A 17,919-nucleotide genomic window follows, 5' to 3' on the forward strand; every position below is an offset into this window, starting at 1 on the left:
GGAAGCTGTTTATGAAATACACCACAACATGGAGTGACATGCTTGAGATTTATTTAGGCGAGAAAAAAAATGATTCATAGTCTGTATCTTTCAAACAAATCACACAATGAAGCAACACTGGGCTGAAATAACTCCAAATGAAGCATTCAGCAGAATTAAACAGGCCAAAGGTCATCATTTTGCCAGTTGCTTAGTGTTCATCAGATCTTGGTTGAACAAGGTTAATCAGTGGTGTCAAATCTGAAAAGAAAATAAGAAATAAATTTATATTCGATGAATAATTTTGAAATAGGCCGATTTGTAAATTGAGTCAAAGAGGCACTCCAGCGTAAAACTGGAGTTTAATGGAGTTTAATCTCTTGTGTAAAGGAACTGTATCACTCAGCCTCACTGGTTTGACAGAATTAAGGACTTAATATTGCTTTCATGTTTTTGTTCATGTGTTCTCTAACTACAATACCCCATTCCTAATTGGGAATCACTGTGGTGTCGACCAGTTCCTGAGTACTAGCCTATGGGAAGCAAATCCAGCCAAAAATTCTATATAATCAAAACAATAATAATGTAAATGCAAACCTCTTTTTGTCATTTCTTTTTTGAAACATCTGTGCAAAAAACTGAAAATAAAGTGAAATATCTACATTTGCAATTACATTTTTCACATGAGCCATCAGTGACAAAAATAAAAAATTTAAAACGGCTATTTGTCATTTCATTTTAGTCATTATTCTGGTATCTAAAATGAAAAGACATAACGATAGGCTGCAAATCTGACAAAATGAAAATGTAAAATGGATAAATCAACAGCAAAGTGACAGTTTGTGGTTCAGTCTGTGGCATTGATGCATTATAAGCGTCAGAACAAAAAGTCAAACACAAACGAACATCGATCTGCTGGAGATTTACTTTTCATTTCTCAATTCTCACAAGTTAACCAACATGTAAATATCAGCATGTCCCAGTTCGGGCGCTGGATCCTTCAGAGGACGCGGTCTATGAAGGCGTGTCCTTCGAAGGGTGCTTAGACCCATGGAGGCTGAATCGAAATGAGATGATCTGCCCTACAGCAGATATTCTGTTTGCGTCACATCACCGCTGTTCCCACCCTTACCATTGCTCCACAACACACCGGTCCTGTCAAGTTATTTTAAACTTCTTTAAGCATAGAACCAAAAACTTTGATTTTAATTGTTTATTTTTTCATTTATTGGAGCTTGAGATGCTGCCATTTGCTTCTCTGTTGATGCTGCCATGTTCTCAAATCCTCGCTGGCATGCAGTGAACCTCGAGATATGGCTGGTGGAGGATGCACCCATTGAATTGCCATGGAAAAGGAGACATTTCTTGGCTGCATATGAAGGAGACTTCGAGATGGGACAGGGTAGTCACACCACAGTGATACAGTCGGCCTTAAAATGCAGCCTCCGAAGGACGCAAGCCCCTGAATTGGGACACACGGTATATGTCAATTAACACTAAGCGGGGATACAGCGTACAGTGAGGACATCTCAGACCTCAGAGTCAGAACGGCATCATTCCTCAGACTGAACAACTTCGAGAACCATCATCGTGTCTCAGATCTAGTGTAACTGAACATAAGACCAAACGCCATCAGCCCAAACGACCTCAGAAAAAAGGTATCAGACCAAATGCAAGCCTGGTCGAGCATCGTATAACTTAGAAAACTATTGTGTATGTCTATATAAATGCCAGTATAACATCTGCAAAGTGTTTTGAGGGTAACTGAAGTCCGATATGGCTAACCTTTCTCCACAGCAACACAAACCACTACAACGAACGAGAGGCTGCGATGTCAGCTGTTGTCAACTGCGTGGGTGTCCTCTACTTCTACTGATTGAGGCAATTTTGTGTGACAGTGTTTGTACACCACAGCCCCACCTAGTATTCATTTGTATAATTTGCATGTAGGTTGAAGCGTGAAGTGGGAATTAAAAAGTCAATCTCCAACAGGTGGCGCCGATGCTCGTTTCCATTTGATGCTCGTTTCCATTTCCATTTTCTGCGTTAAAAACTAAATCACAAACTGTCCTTTGCTGTTGATTTATCCATTTTACCTTTTCATTTCCTTTTTGTCAGATATGCAACCAATTGCTACAAAAATAAGAATAAGAAATCAGAACATAAACATTGCATTTTGATCTTAGTTTTGACAAGTATTATGTATTTCATGAAGAAAAGGCAAAGCCAGAGTGAAGCTTGGATTTTCTTTTCACGATTAGCTTTTCTATTTCAGATATGACTATGAAATACCAGAATAATGACTAAAATGAAACGACAAACAGCTGGTTTAAATGTATTTTTGCCACAAATGACTCGTGTTCAACGTGTAACATTACATTGCAAATATAAAAAGTATTTCAATTCATTTATAATTTTGGATATTTACACAGATGGCAAAAAGAGGTTTGGATTTACATTTTTTGTTTTATTTATTGATTTTATATATATATATTTGGCCAGATTTGTCTCCCATACTAGTCTAGCCACTTATTAATAAGCTGATCTATACTCTCAGTGTAAAGCTTACTATATATATATGACAACAAGGAAATTGGCCACGGATCTTTTTCTGTTTGACAATAGCTCAAATTTTGCATCAGGCACTATCTATAAAAAAATATCGCTAAAAAAATAAACCTGAAACATATTTTTTTTTAATGTGATTTTTTTTTAAATCATACATATTACTTTTTCCAAATATTCTTCAAAGATATAGTTTAGGAAAAACAAGAAAATATTCTGAATCAGGGGGTACCATTTTATTTTTATTCTATTTTCTTATCGTGCTTTTTTAGTCTTTGGTCCGATAGGGTTACTTTTGCTTATTTTTGTTTAAAATATGTAATACAATAAATGTCTCAAATACAATATACAATAACTAATAACTGTCCATTAAGTGGTTAAAAAAGTACTATAAGAAAAAAGCAGGAGCCAAACTGTTCGACCAATTTAATTTGTTTTCTATTTTCCAGATTTGTGCTCAATTGAGCTCTAAGAATTGCTGTAGTATAGAAATTTAGATTCCAGTGTGGACATGAATGGGTTAATAGTAATGTTGGCTCTCTGGCTTCCTTCTGCATTCACCAGCTAATGAAAACATAAGATTAAGATTCATCATCAGTGGGTTTTTTCTAGTCTTTAAACTGGTTCACATTTACAACAGATTTAGTGATGGTTATATTTTTGATTTTGGCTGGGGTGTCTCTTTCAGTAAAGTAGGTTTAAGAGTTGTACCTTCAAACTCAATGAAGAGAATTAGGTCATCATTCTTTAAGTAGCTCCTGCGGCGAAGGTCAAAGTGGGAGAAGAACGCGTTGTAGCCCCAGGTCCAGCCGCGATAGCAATCACAGGAAGGATCATATGTGCCCACCTTTGTGGGATCATCCCAGTACAAGCGGTCAGTACCTGGAGAACAAAAGCAATTAGTTGTCTAATACAGAAGAAGAGAACAGGGTAAAAAATAATAATGCTAACATATTTAAAACATATATTTAAAAAAACAATCCAAAACAAAAAATATGCAGTTTACCAATTTATTTAAGCTCAAAATATCACTCAGTTTATTAAACATACATTTTAGTTCATTTTAATTAAGGGTGCCAATAATTCTGGAGTTGACTGTAGTTGTGATATGTAACACACCTGGTATGAGCTGTTTGCCATTTGTTGTGAAACTTTGGGAGAAGGACTGTCGTTGTGTGACATCAGGATCCTGGTCCAGCACTGTCATGGTCACCTGCCGGTTTCCAGCTGGCCAACGCAAGGTCTTGTCATTCTCACCACTAGTCAGATGAAAAAAGGCCCCGATGTAGCCATCTACTACGGAGTTGGGCAGAAGCTGAAGGCCAAAGCCATAACCCTCAGGGCTGTAGAAGCGCGGGCTCTGGATATACTCGCCCACAGCATAGCTAGCCAGGTAGGAACTGAAGTTAGCTATTCTCCAGGTAGCACTGGGGCACCGAGTCTCCGCCAAGACAACGTCATCCACCAGAATTCCTCCAGATGACTGGGACAGATCACCACTAATGCCTTGGAATGCATAGCGGAACTTGCCTTCCATTCTCAGAGGCACATGAGCGATCTTCCAAGAATGATCATCATCACCTAAAGCAGTCACATGACATGCACCGATCAGGCATAACATTCTGACCACCTCCTTGTTTCTACGCTCATTGTCCATTTTATCAGCTCCACTGACCGTATAGCTGCACTTTGTAGTTCTACAGTTACAGACTGTAGTCCATCTGTTTCTCTGATACTTTGTTACCCTGTTCTTCAGTGGTCAGGACCCCCATGTACCCTCACAGAGCAGGTACTATTTGGGTGGTGGGTCATTCTCAGCACTGCAGTAACTGACGTGGTGGTGGTGTGTTAGTGTGTGTTGCGCTGGTCTGAGTGGATCAGACACAGCAGTGCTGCTGGATTCTTTAAACACCTCAGTGTCACTGCTGGACTGAGAATAGTCCACCAACCAAAAATATCCAGCCAACAGAGTCCTGTGACCACTGATGAAGGACTAGAGGATGACCAACACAAACTGTGCAGCAGCAGATGAGCTATCGTCTGACTTTACATCTACAAGGTGGACTGACAAGGTAGGAGTGTCTAATAGAGTGGACAGTGAGTGGACACAGTGTTTAAAAACCCCAGCAGCACTGCTGTGTCTGATCCACTCAGACCAGCACAACACACACTAACACACCACCACCACGTCAGTGTCACTGCAGTGCTGAGAATGATCCACCACCCAAATAGTACCTGCTCTGTGAGGGTACATGGGGGTCCTGACCTCTGAGGAACAGGGTAAAAGGGGGCTAACAAAGTATCAGAGAAACAGATGGACTACAGTCTGTAACTGTAGAACTACAAAGTGCACCTATACAGTAAGTGGAGCTGATAAAATGAGCAATGAGTGTAGAAGCAAGGAGGTGGTCGGTGTATTAGTCTTTCTGCATAAAGAGCAGCAGTGTTTACAAAGCACAGTTAAACTGAAATTACATTAAAGCCAACACTGATTTTACTTCTTCAGCATGTGCCTGGAAACATGTCCAGAAAACACACGCTTCTCACCATGGAGTGTTGCTATAGCTGCGCCAGTCGGGGTGCCATCCGGGGCATCCTGTTTTGTCCAAATGACCAGTTGATCTTTTGGGCTTCCAGTCATTTTGTAGAATACCTGAAGGCACTGCAGTTTCCTTTTAGGGTAGAGAATCCTCGACTCCAGGAAGGCAGTCTTTCCAGAACTTGTGCTGAAGAACATGTAATGTCCTGCATCTTAAAGAGACAATATTTAGACCCCATTACTTTCTGCCACATTCTTTTAATATGTAGTCTAATTATCCGCTCATTTTCTCTTGCTATATTCTGCCTGTATTTTATTTTGCTTCATTCTAGAAAAACTTTGTGTATAGTGGTGGTGATGGGAACATGGAAGTTAGACCATCATGCAAGATTCATCTCAAGAGAATTATCTTATTTGAGCTTTAACAATGAATACACTTTTGTTCTAACTTGTTTACATGACAAGGGCTGGACAAGTTTCATGCCCTCACAATCTAATGCTGATTTACTTAATCAGTAATAATGTGCCAGGAAAAAAGATAGTATGTAATGATACATGTGATAATGATATTTGATACAATTCATTGCTTAACATGTCTGTGCATCATTAGTCATTACATTTATGTACCACGGAACTTAAATTCTAAATTCATCATTAATTCATTATGATGTGCCCCGCCAAGTAAAGTCATGATGTAAATAGCATTAGTTAATACATCCATATATCAATCGTTTTCAGCGTATGATAAATGATTGATCAGTGAAATGACTGAAAAGCACTACACAGAATTATCAGTCAAGACCATTTATCAAAGCACACAATTTTAAAGAAATAATTTAAAACAACATGATTAACATTATGCATTTCGTGTCAAAACTGCGCTGTTGAAACACCGAAACAGAGAAGTTTGAAAAAACTAAACCTGGAGAAACCAGAGCAAGTTTAGCCTGGCCACTTCCTATTTCCCTTGTTATTTCAAAAACAGGACTGTTAAACAGCAGAGGGCGCCCGCGAGCGAGTCCTCAGTGAATGGGAGTAAAAGGCGCTCAACGGCTAAAAATGCAAAGTTAAAATAGTTTCTAATCACTTTCCCAGATCCTTTCTTTAATTTTAGAAAGCAGGAGGATGAGTTTCACTAAACAAAAAAGAAATCTTACCGATATTTTTCCTTTTTCTACAGTAAACGGATTTCGTGCAGTAGGAGGCGGCTTTACTGCTAGAGCCTGATGATTGATGGGCGAGCGGAAGATCGACAATCATGCCGGACAAACATAGAATAAAATTAGTCTGAATTTTTCGAGATGAAGCAGTTGTACAGAGTGTTTTATTGTCTATTGATTTTCACGTCGCTAACTCTACATAGCCCACAGGGCAGGGTGACCAGATGTCCTCTTTTTCCCGGACATGTCCTACTTTTGAGACCTAAAAAATGTCCGGGTGAATTTCAAAATCGTCCGGATTTTGTTCGTCGGCCTCAAACTAAATACATGTCGAGTGCTCTGTGATTAGAATTCCCGCTCCGCTCCGCTCCATTCCAGGTTTCTCTGTGTCGCAAATTAGCCACGCCCTTCTCCTCAAATCCATCTACTTTGCATTGAGTGTGTGTGAAGAAGAAAGGGTGGGCTTGCCGGTCTCCCCCCCGAGCGTTTACACGCGAAAGCACGTGTGTGTCCGCCGGTTCTGCGGCAATGCCGAAACGAAAGTACGTTTACGGAGGAGTTAAAGAAAAATCCCCGTTCCAGGGTCGTGATCCGTATGAGGCGGAGTGCTTGACGTGTAAGGCGGGCACTTGTGTGTCTGTGGCAAATAAAGTTCCAGCGACCTGCAGGTGCAGTCAATTCAACAAAGCAGAAAGCAGCCGGGGCGAGAGCTCTTCGGCTAAAGTCACAGAAGGCAGACAGTGTAGCCGTCACTGCAGCAGAAGGCAGCTTTGCTTTTCATACAGTTAAGCACCACGAAAGCTGCAGGTCAATGGACTTGTTAAGGAAGGCTTTCACAGACTCCCCAACAGCTCAAACATTCTCAGCCACTGTAAATTCCCTGATAGCCCCCCATTCTGTTGACGTTGCTTTAGAAGCACTTCAAGGTATTCCCTACTGTGGCGTCTCCACTGATGGCAGCAACCATGGAGCAGTAAAACGGTTCCCTCTGCTGATCCAGTATTACGAGAATGGTGGTGTGCAAAGCAAATGAATTGAAATCAAAAGCACCCCAAATGAATCAGCTGACACCATTGCTCAGTACATAAAAGACACACGGCAAAAGAAGGGTTTTACCTGTGGCACATGCATTCACTGATGTCAGTGTTTCAGTCCAATATTCAAGAGATGGAGAGGGAGGATAACTCTGTTGTGGAGGTGAAGAGGATTCTGAACAAGGTCCAGAGCTTGCTTCATGAGCGCAAGATAAACAACTTCATGCCTCTCAAAGCCAAGAGTATGCTGGCTCAAAAGCAGAAGGATGGATATGGACAAAGGTGTGACCATTTCAGGGCTCAGGTTCAGGGCCTGTACAGTTCATGTCTCGACTACCTTCAGAAATGGATGGCACCCATGGAGGAGTTCTCCACTTTTATGTGGATGGATCTGAGTGAAATTCCAGACTGGAATGATGTAGAGGCCTGCATCAAGAACCTGGCTGAAAAGGGAGTCGAAGTTGATGATGCAAAGTGCTTTGATCAGGTCACCAAGAAATCTCAAGAAATTCATTGAGAAAAATGGTGCAGAATTCAATGATCTACAAGCACATCAGAGGTGGACCAAATTATTTGAAAGGTCAAAAAGTGTTGATTTTCATTCAGAGCTGCTCAAGATGGTACAGTTTTTTTTGCCATACCTGCCCACGATGCAAATGTGGAGCGCATCTTTTCACTGATGCAAGCGCAGTGGACGAAGGAGAGGAATCGCATGTCTGTGGATTCACTGAAAGGGATTTTGTGCACCCAGTACAATTTCAGGAACATGACCTGCAAAGATTTTCATACCTACTTAATGGGTAATCGTAAACTGTTGAAAGAGATGCAGTCTTCTGACAAATACGCAAATACACAAATACCCCCACAAGAGGAGGAGGGCTGAAGAGGAGCCTTTTCTTTTTTTATTATTATTCTCTTTTTACATAGTCTATCAATATTACACTCAAAAAATGTCAGTGTATGTTTTTGTTGGTGTACATATGTTTTATATTTTTACACAGAAACCCAAATCTGGTCACCCTACCACAGGGTATTTATATTCAGGCATTTCAGTTGCACACAGAGGGGCTCTCAAGCTCTGCAGCACCGCGCTTCTGCCAGATATGCTTAGCATTTGTGCTAATTTGTAAAGCATTCCGACCTTATTTACCATCAGTTGATTAGATTTTAGCCTTTGGGAAAATTTTAACTAATTGATAAAATAAACTACCAATTTTTCAATCTGAAGTCAGCCCCAAAACAATGACAAAATCTGTAATATTGATTTTGGTAAACATGTTTAACCTGCTGGATGCCAGCCACTGAATTTCCTGCAGACATGTTATTAGACTATTATGTTATTATCATATGTGCTAACCTACATCATCTCCAAACAAGCATTATGCATTATAGAAAGGGTTTTAAATAATATATGAATTCATGGTATTAATTAATAGAAGGAGTTAGAAATATGTTAATACTTAATAATTACCTTTATTAATCACTATTTATACACTAAATTTCCAGAAGTATTCACTCACCCATCCAAATCATTGAATTCATCCAATCACTTCCATGGCCACAGGTGTATAAAACCAAGTCCCTAGGCCTGCAGATTGCTTTTACAAACATCACTCTCAGGAGCTCAGTGATTTCCAGAAATTTCCTCACTACTAAATATTCCACAGTCAACTGTCAGTGGGATTATAACAAAGTGGAAGCGATTGGGAACGACAGCAACTCAGCCACGAAATGGTCGGCCACGTAAAATGACAGAGCAGGGTCAGCAGATGCTGAGGGGCATAGTGTGCAGAGGTCACCAACTTTCTGCAGAGTCCATCACTACAGACCTCCAAACTTCATGTGGCCTTCAGATCAGCTCAAGAACAGCATAGAGAGCTTCATGGAATGGGTTTCCATGGTCGAGCAGCTGCATCCAAGCCTTACATCACCAAGTGCAATGCAAAGCGTGGAATGCAGTGGTGTAAAGTGCCAACACTGGACTCTAGAGCAGTGGAGACGTGTTCTCTGGAGTGACCAATCACGCTTCTCTGTCTGCCAATATGACAGACGAGTCTGGGTTTGGTAGTTGTCAGGAGAATGGTACTTGTCTGACTGCATTGTGCCAAGTGTAAAGTTTGGTGGAGGGGGGATTATGGTGTGGGGATGTTTTTGCAGGAGTTGGGCTCGGCCCCTTAGTTCTAGTGAAAGGAGCTCTTAATGCTTCAGTACCAAGAGATTTTCGTGCTCCCAACAGTTTGGGAACAGTTCCTGTTCCAACGTAACTGCTGCACCAGTGCACAAAGCAAGGTCTATAAAGACATAGATGAGTGAATTCGGTGTGGAAGAACTTGACTGGCCTGCGCAGAGTCCTGACCTCAACCCAATAGAACACCTTTGGGATATTAACGTTTACACTTCATTATTTCCTGATGTATTAAGTACTACTCCATGCATGAATTCACTGTGATGAAAGCATTAGTTAAGTATTAATACATGCTTATTTGTGGACCAGTATTGTAAAGTGTTACCAAGAATGCAATGTAGTAAATGGACATTGCTTTGTAGGGGCACTTCCTCCCATGTCTCTTCTACACATTACAACATAATTTCAGCTGAGCAATACTAATGCTAAGGAACAGCAGCTAGTTTTTCCAGTCATCTTTAGCTCAAGAGGAGAAGTGATCATGCGTCTGATCTAAACAATTAAACAGCATCTTAAACTTCGATGACTTAGGAATGACTGACCTCTGCACTGGCCAACCAGAGTATGGTCATGTGACTGATGGGAGCTCTGCGAGCGCACCCACTTGGCTCCACTCTCCGGTTGCCTCTGGACCATCCCACAAATCCCCAGCACCTCAAAGGAACACTGATCCAGCAGCGTGAGAGGTGCAGCTGCAAAGAACAGATCACACAACATGCTTTACTCTATTTAGCATTGCTGTCATACTGGTAGTTCTTGTTGAAAGTACAGTGGGGTCCAAAAGTCTGAGTGCAATGAAAATTTGCATTCCTTTCTAATTTAAGTTTTCCAAATGATGTTATCAGCAGAGAGATTTGAATGCAAAGCAGAATCTTTGAAGTTTTACATGAATGACATCAAGTCAAGGTCAAGTCCACCTGGGAGTTGTCTGAGCATGTGCCTCAATGGAAGAAATAAGACTAAAAAGAATAGTGCAACATTTAAAACCTTTATTTATAACCTTCTTCATTTTAATTATCATGGCTTTGTTTTTGATTGTTTTTTTTTTTTTTAATTCTAAAACATTTGTTGTTTATTTTCTGGTTTAAATAAAAAAAAAACTAGCAGATTTTCAGTGTAGTCTCAGACTTGGACTCCACTGTATGTAGGATCCAAACATCATATCCCCCAAAAAATATACACACATATCGCTGCTGTCAGAAGAAAACCTTGTTTCTCCACTTTTGTAGTTTGTTAGTTTTTCACATAATTTGAAACTACCTGTTCAGCTTTATATTGTGTGTAAATTTCATGATGAATGGACCAAAAGAAACAGCCCAAAATGACTTGGAAAAAAGTCTGGTTGGTTATTTGAGTTCCTGTTGCCTTTCTATCATCTGGAACCAGTCTGCCCATTCTCCTCTGACTTCTCACATCAACAAGGCATTTTCGTCCACTCAACTGCCGCTCACTGGATATTTTCTCTCTTTTGGACCGTTCTCTGTAAACCCTAGAGATGAGTGTGTGTGAAAATCCCAGCAGATCAGCAGTTTCTGAAATACTCAGACCAGCCCGTCTGGCACCAACAACCACGCCACGTTCAAAGTCTCTTAAATCCCCTTTCTTCCCCCATTCTGATGCTCGGTCTGCACTTCAGCACGTTGTCTTGACCACCTCTACATGCCTAAATGCATTGAGTTGCAGCCATGTGACTGGCTGATTAGCTATTTGTAATTATGTAAAAGAATTAATATTATTTTCCCCGCACCATAATTAGTTTATTGTTCTGTTGTAACAAAATCAGAACTTTAATGAAAAAAGAAAATGTATTGTTAACTTTAAGAGACATTAATGTAACAAGATTTTTAGTCTAAAACAATGTAAAGGGCAGGGGATTCCCAAGTGTTGTAACTATTTAAGTGTTGGCACTGTCATCTGGAATGACCTGTCATGACCTAGCTACTGGGTGAGAATTGGCCATGAATAATTTGGTTGAAGATATTTTCAAAAATGGGGTTAAGAGGCTTTCATCTGACAGAAATGATGAAAAACTCACTGCAGTTGTACATCCGGTTCAGTCTCAGCAAATCCATAGAACTGAAGTCATTGTACTGGCTGAGTGCTTTAGTGAGCTCTGGATCCTTGGCTGTGATGGTGGGGTAGCGAGGGTCTACGGTGAAGGAGTACGGTCCGTAGTGCAATATGGACTCATAATCATAAGGGGTGTTCAGATCCGTTATGAAAGAGTCATCATATTTATCAAAGCTGTGCTCGAAACCTGCAACAAAAGCAAAGTGCAGTTCTGGATTTTAGCTAGTAATCAGATTTCTCAGTATGTGTGAACTCTTACTCTGATTTCTGTCAGATTTCTCAGTCTGTGCATGCACAATATCAGACGGTGGATGTTGCGAGTCGCAGCAAAACACTTTTGGAGCGGTGCTGAAACCTAAATATTCTTCATCTTCTAGGTGATGCATGTTCATATTTTTAGGTAACGTGGTGCGATATATATTTTTTAAAAATCTGTGGTATAAAGTTTGATTTTACTTTACTTTTACGTTTATTGGCTGGTTGTAGAGCAGAAATCCGATTACTGTCAGACTCATGTAGACCTGGAGTTTTCCCATGATCTGATTACTCAAGAATGTTTAAATGTGTTGATTGGATGACTGAAAAACTTATCAGATTATTAAGTGCATGTAAATGCACTCATTGCTAATTACATAAATGGTGTGGCTCGCACTCAAATCACAAAAAACACAATGACTGCTTAAACATGACAGACAAAGAGAAAAGTATTTATAAAGGGTTTACCAGGAATGATCTGATTCCACCAAATGTTGACATAATCGTCCCGGTCAGTGCGAGATTGTTCATGGTAGAAACCCAGTGCATGAAGAATCTCGTGAATGATGGTGCCTTTGTAGTCACAGTTTTGACCAAGAGAAAGCTGTTGACCTTTAAGGTCTCCAACCATTGACCAACAACTGTAATGACATCACAGCAGAAGAAGCTTACAATATCTGAGTAATAATGTACTCTCTGAAACTAAAGCAACAAGCCACTATAGGCCACGTGTTACAGTGATTTCACCAAAGTTACAGTAAAACTGCTTAAACAGAGATTATTACAGAGAGCCTGCAAACAACAACACATCATAACAAGTAGATGATCGTCTGATTGTTTGATGAGTTCCTCTTGTTTCTTCTTTAATAGATTACTTTCTGCAAAAGTTTTTAAAGCACTTATGTGCCAATACAGTTCATCCTCATATATATTGTGAGCGCCTTATAGTTGTATGATGTTGTAATTTTTCTATATTGCTCACCCATCTAACTTCTCAAATTTGATGAAGCTCTTCTCCCCTTCATAAGGTTTGAAATCCACGCAGGACTTCAGGCGGTAGGTCTCAAAGGCTTGGAAAATGACACCCTTTGCATTCAGATCTGTGAAATTAGAGTGTTCAGTTAATAAACAGTGCAGTTACACTGTGCTCTAAAATAAGGGGAAGGCATTCTCACCTAGGCTGTCATCCAAGATGTAAGGAATGGGGAACTTCCATCTGTATGATTTATCTATCAGAGCATTACGTCCAAGCTAAAACATAAAAAGTAAGTCATGTTAATGTTCATTTTCTGTATACAGAGACATCTAATATGTAACTCACGTTTAACTTCAAATCACTGTTGTTGGAAGAAAACCAATCTCCAAAAAACAAAAAACTGAGAAGGAACTTCACAGGTGAAGGAAAAAAAATACTTTACTTCTAATGAAAGTCAATGGAACTTTTTTCAAGTAATTTTGGGTCATTTCTTTTGGTCTAGTCATCATGAAATTCGCACACAATGTAAAGAGCAACAGGAATTTTCAGATTGTGACAAAAACTAAAAAAAAAACTCCAAAAAAGAGATACAAGGTTTTCTTCCGACAGCAGCGATTTACACCGATCAGGCGTAACATTATGACCACCTCGTTTCTGCGCTTATTGTTCATTTTATCAGCTCCACTTACTGTATAGCTGCACTTTGTAGTTCTACAGTTACAGACTGTAGTCCATCTGTTTCTCTGATACTTTGTTAGCCCCCTTTTACCCTGTTCTTCAGTGGTCAGGACCCCCATGGACCCTCACAGAGCAGGTGCTATTTGGGTGGCGGGTCACTGACGTGGTGGTGGTGTGTTTGTGTGTGTTGCGCTGGTCTGAGTGGATCAGACACAGCAGTCCTGCTGGAGTTGTCCACTCACTGTCCACTCTATTAGACACTCCTACCTTGTCAGTCCACCTTGTAGATGTAAAATCAGAGACGATAGCTCATCTGCTGCTGCACAGTTTGTGTTGGTCATCCTCTAGTCCTTCATAAGTGGTCACAGGACGCTGTTGGCTGGATATTTTTGGTTGGTGGACGATTCTCAGTCCAGCAGTGACATTGAGGTGTTTAAAAACTCCAGCAGCACTGCTGTGTCTGATCCACTCAGACCAGCGCAACACACACTAACACACCACCATCACGTCAGTCTTACTGCAGTACTGAGAATGTTCCACTACCCAAATAGTACCTGCTCTGTCCATGGGGGTCCTGACCACTGAAGAACAGGGTAAAAGGGGACTAACAAAGTATCAGAGAAACAGATGGACTACAGTCTGTAACTGTAGAACTACAAAGTGCTCCTATAGAGTAAGTGGAGCTGATAAAATGGACAGTGAGTGTAGAAACTAGGATGTTATGCCTGATCTGTGTATCTCAAGTAATGTGTAGATGACCAGAAAGCCATAAATAAGAATTAAGAAACATTAGATGTGTCCTGAATGATGAAGGGGGCCATAGAAGATCCTGAAATGACCAAGAAAGATGTGTAACATCGAGAATTAAGAAGCAGTGAGTGGGGGATTTCTAACTTTTGAACAATAGTTCCAAGACTTCTTAACTATTGGAGTTATAGTGTTTTTCGATCCACTGTAGTTCTGAAATGAAACCAGTAGGCCTATTAAAATATGTTGACGCTTATTACAAAGTGTGTACTGCAAAAATTCTCTTTATATGTGCACAAAAGACTTTTAAAAGCATCAGTATCCGTACATTTATCAAATCAAAATGAAAATCAGAGCTGCCACTCATCCCTAACTGAAGCGTTACAAAAACAGACTCTAAATATTCTTATGCAACAGCAGTTGATAACATCACCAATCATTAATTATGGCTATCAGGGCACAAGATGGATATAAATCCTATCAAGATGTAGATAACAGTGGCAGGTTCAAAATGACAAACACAATAAAAAGATAAACTGACAGCACGGTACTCACAGGCAGCGCCATGTCACCTTCAACCAGGGGTGTCTTTACATCTAATACAAAAAACAGTGTTTTTATGATTCTAGAAGATCAGCAGACAGATAGCAATGCTTTATGGAACTCAAGTGATGGTGAAGCTAACTTTGAGCGCACCTTTATTGATGAAGGGGATGTCCCGTCTCAGAACCTTCTCACCATCAATGGCATGAGCTGCATTGAGAATGGAACAGACTGAAAATTAGCCTTGCTTGTGTTACCAAATGGGCAAACAAGCCATCGTGTTCATTTCAATATATAATACTATGGTCAACATTTGACGTCATTTGCACTGTTATCTATATACTTGAACAAGCTCTTTAAGGGTTCTTAAGTAGAGAAAATGAAATGGTTCTTTAGATTAATAGAGAATATGCTGATTTTTATTAAGAGTGTGGTAAAGAAAATGGTTCTATATAGAACCATGAACACTCAAAGGAACATTTTGCATGATCAAAGGGTTCTTTGCAACATGAAATGGCTCTTCAGATTGATAGAGGGTGATTAGTGCTGTAGACGGTTCTCTATAGAACAGTTTTGAAAAGAGTTATATAGCACGTCAAGCTCGTAACAAAAAAATAACCCTTTCTAGGAAGTATCATTTTAAAAGGGTTCTATATAGAACCATTTACAGCACATTTTCTATTAGTCTGAAGAACCTTTTCCCAATGCAAAGAACCATTTACTCATGCAGAGGTTTCTTTGAGAACCATTTTATTCACTAAGTAAGCCTTTTTAAGAGTGTAGTTAAGAAAATGGTTCTATTTAGAACCATGAACACTCAATAGAACGGTTTGCATGATTCTAGGGTTCTTTGCATGATTAATGTGCATGAATGTGCTATAGATGGTTCTATATACAAACTTTTTGAATCTTGACATTGTAACAATGGAAGAACCCTTTTGGGTGCTATATAGAACCATTTTTAAAAAGGTTCTATATAGAACCATTTATAGCACATTCTCTGTTAGTCTGAAGAACGCTTTCACAATGCAAAGAACCATTTAATCATGCAAAGTGTTCTTTGAGTATTTATGGTCCTATGTAGAATCCTTTTTTCTACTAAAGAACACCAGAAGGATCATCTTTTTCAAGAGTGTAGTAAATAAATGATTCTATATAGAACCATGAATGCTCAAAGGAACATTTTGCATGATCTAAGGGTTCTTTGCGATATGAAATGGCTCTTCAGACTGATAGAGGACGATCAGATCAAGCTTATAACAACAGAAGAAGCTATTTAGAGAAGAACCCTTTTCAAAAAGGTTCCATATAGAACCATCTGCAGCACATTCTCCATCAATCTAAAGCACATTCCTGATGCAAAGAACCATTCAATCATGCAAAGGGCTCTTTAAGTGGTAATGGTTCTATATAGAACCATGTTCTTTACTAAAGAACCCTTGAAGTATCTTCTTTTTTAAGGGTGTAGTAAAGAAAAATGGTTATATTTAGAACTATGAGCACACAAAGAACCCTTTGCATGATTCAGGGGTTCTTTGCAACATGAAATGGTTTTTCAGACTTATGCAGAATGATCAGTGCTGTAGACGGTTCTACATAAAACACTTTTGAAAAGAGTTATATAGCATGTCAAGTTCATAACAATAGAAGAACGCTTTTAAGGAGGAACCCTTTTCAGAAAGGTTCGATATAGAACCATCTACAGCACATTCTCCATCAGTCTAAAGCACTTTCCTGATGCAAAGAACCATTCAATCACGCAAAGGGCTCTTTAAGTGGTGATGGTTCTATATAGAGCCATTTTTCTTACTAAAGAACCCTTAAAGAACCATCTTTTTAGGAGTGTCTGTCTTTCACAGGCAAATACAGAATCAAAGAGAGGACGGTGAGCTCTTACAGGTCTCTCTGGAGAATCGTCCAATCTGTGGTTACATAGAAAATAAGTGAAGTTTGAGTCAACAGCAGTAAGACAGCACTGAAGCAGCTTTAAAGCTTAGCTTTAATGAATTTCACTGAGAGGAAAGGAGAGATGCCCTACTGTAAAAGACGAGGAGAGGGGGAGGAGAGCCGTGCAGCACAGAAGCCCCAGCAGCTGCATTGTGAGGCGACACCAAGACTACAGCCTTACAAATTAGTGGAAAGATGTAAGAGATTCAATCTGTTTAAATAGGTTTTCCATTTATTAGGGCGAAGGACTTTGCTCTGTGGCTTCTTTTAATCTGACCATACATAGACTGCCCAGCAGTGGTGGACGTGTGTGGACTAATGTGGGGAGGAAAGGGTAACCAAAGGTCACAGACTGGTGAAGACAGGAGAACTGCTGAATGAATAAAAGGCCATAAAATGATCGCCTGTTACTTCCCTGATAAGACTTGACAGCAAGCTACTCTTTGCAGATTAGCATACACAACTGGATGGGAGAGCAGGTATAAGTTAAAGGTTCTAAAGGGCGGACTGATACCCCCCATATCTGATATTAATGTTTGTTTTTGAGATGAAACCATCAGATGAAAATATCACTGTCAAACGTTTTCTTCAAGCAGTTTTCAGCGTTTATGAAACTGAATATGTATCTGAAGCTGAAAATGTGGGAAAATAAACATGTGCACTCTTTAAAAAGGTGGTTCAAGGCTTCTTTAGTAAAGAAAATGGTTCTAAATAGAACCATGAACACTCAAGGAACCCTTTGCAAAATAAAAGGGTTCTTGGCATTATTAGAAGTTCTCTTTGTGTTGTATATGGATCTATATAGCACCTTTTAAAAAGTGTGCCATATAGGTACTATTTGGGTGGTGGGTCATTCTCAGCACTGCAGGAACACTGGCGTGGTGGTGGTGTGTTAGTGTGTGTTGCGCTGGTATGAGTGGATCAGAAGCAGCAGTGCTGCTGAAGTTTTTAAACACCTCAGTGTCACTACTGGACTGAGAATCGTTCACCAACCAAAAATATCCAGCCAGCAGCGTCCTGTGGGCAGCATACTGAGCAGATGAGCTATCGTCTCTGACTTTATATCTACAAGGTGGATCGTCAAGGTAGGAGTGTCTAATAGAGTGGACAGTGAGTGGACACAGTGTTTAAAACTCCAGCAGCGCTGCTGTGTCTGATCGACCTGTACCAGCACAACACACAGTAACACACCACCACCACATCAGTGTTACTGCAGTGCTGAGAATGATCCACCACCCAAA

The 17,919-nt window shown here is 40.0% G+C and overlaps 1 protein-coding gene across 1 annotated transcript; it reads right to left on the reverse strand.

Annotated features, from left to right (window-relative positions):
* Positions 1-34: 34 nt before the first annotated feature.
* On the reverse strand, positions 35-16,899 carry LOC108440976 (meprin A subunit alpha-like). Its single transcript, XM_037537982.1, has 13 exons — positions 16,770-16,899; positions 16,629-16,653; positions 14,885-14,941; positions 14,744-14,784; positions 12,963-13,038; positions 12,770-12,887; positions 12,256-12,428; positions 11,498-11,719; positions 10,005-10,154; positions 5,092-5,295; positions 3,664-4,125; positions 3,256-3,426; positions 35-240 (listed from the first exon to the last, which is right to left on the reverse strand). The coding sequence occupies exons 1-13, from the start codon at positions 16,827-16,829 to the stop codon at positions 191-193; spliced, it is 1,809 nt and encodes a 602-aa protein (XP_037393879.1). The 5' UTR covers positions 16,830-16,899; the 3' UTR covers positions 35-190.
* Between the last annotated feature and the right edge of the window lie 1,020 nt (positions 16,900-17,919).

The sequence above is a fragment of the Pygocentrus nattereri genome, chromosome 4 (genome assembly GCF_015220715.1).
Source record: "Pygocentrus nattereri isolate fPygNat1 chromosome 4, fPygNat1.pri, whole genome shotgun sequence".
Taxonomy (NCBI): Eukaryota; Metazoa; Chordata; class Actinopteri; order Characiformes; family Serrasalmidae; genus Pygocentrus; species Pygocentrus nattereri.

What these genes read in the sequence shown, in the direction of transcription:
- LOC108440976 (XM_037537982.1), bottom strand. Translation starts at nt 16,829, where the DNA reads ATGCAGCTGCTGGGGCTTCTGTGCTGCACGGCTCTCCTCCCCCTCTCC. An exon ending in AAATTTGAGAAGTTAGATGG is followed by an intron (nt 12,429 to 12,769) that starts GTGAGCAATATA and finishes ATGTCATTACAG; the next exon opens with TTGTTGGTCAATGGTTGGAG. An exon ending in GTGGAATCAGATCATTCCTG is followed by an intron (nt 11,720 to 12,255) that starts GTAAACCCTTTA and finishes CTTTTGTTGCAG; the next exon opens with GTTTCGAGCACAGCTTTGAT.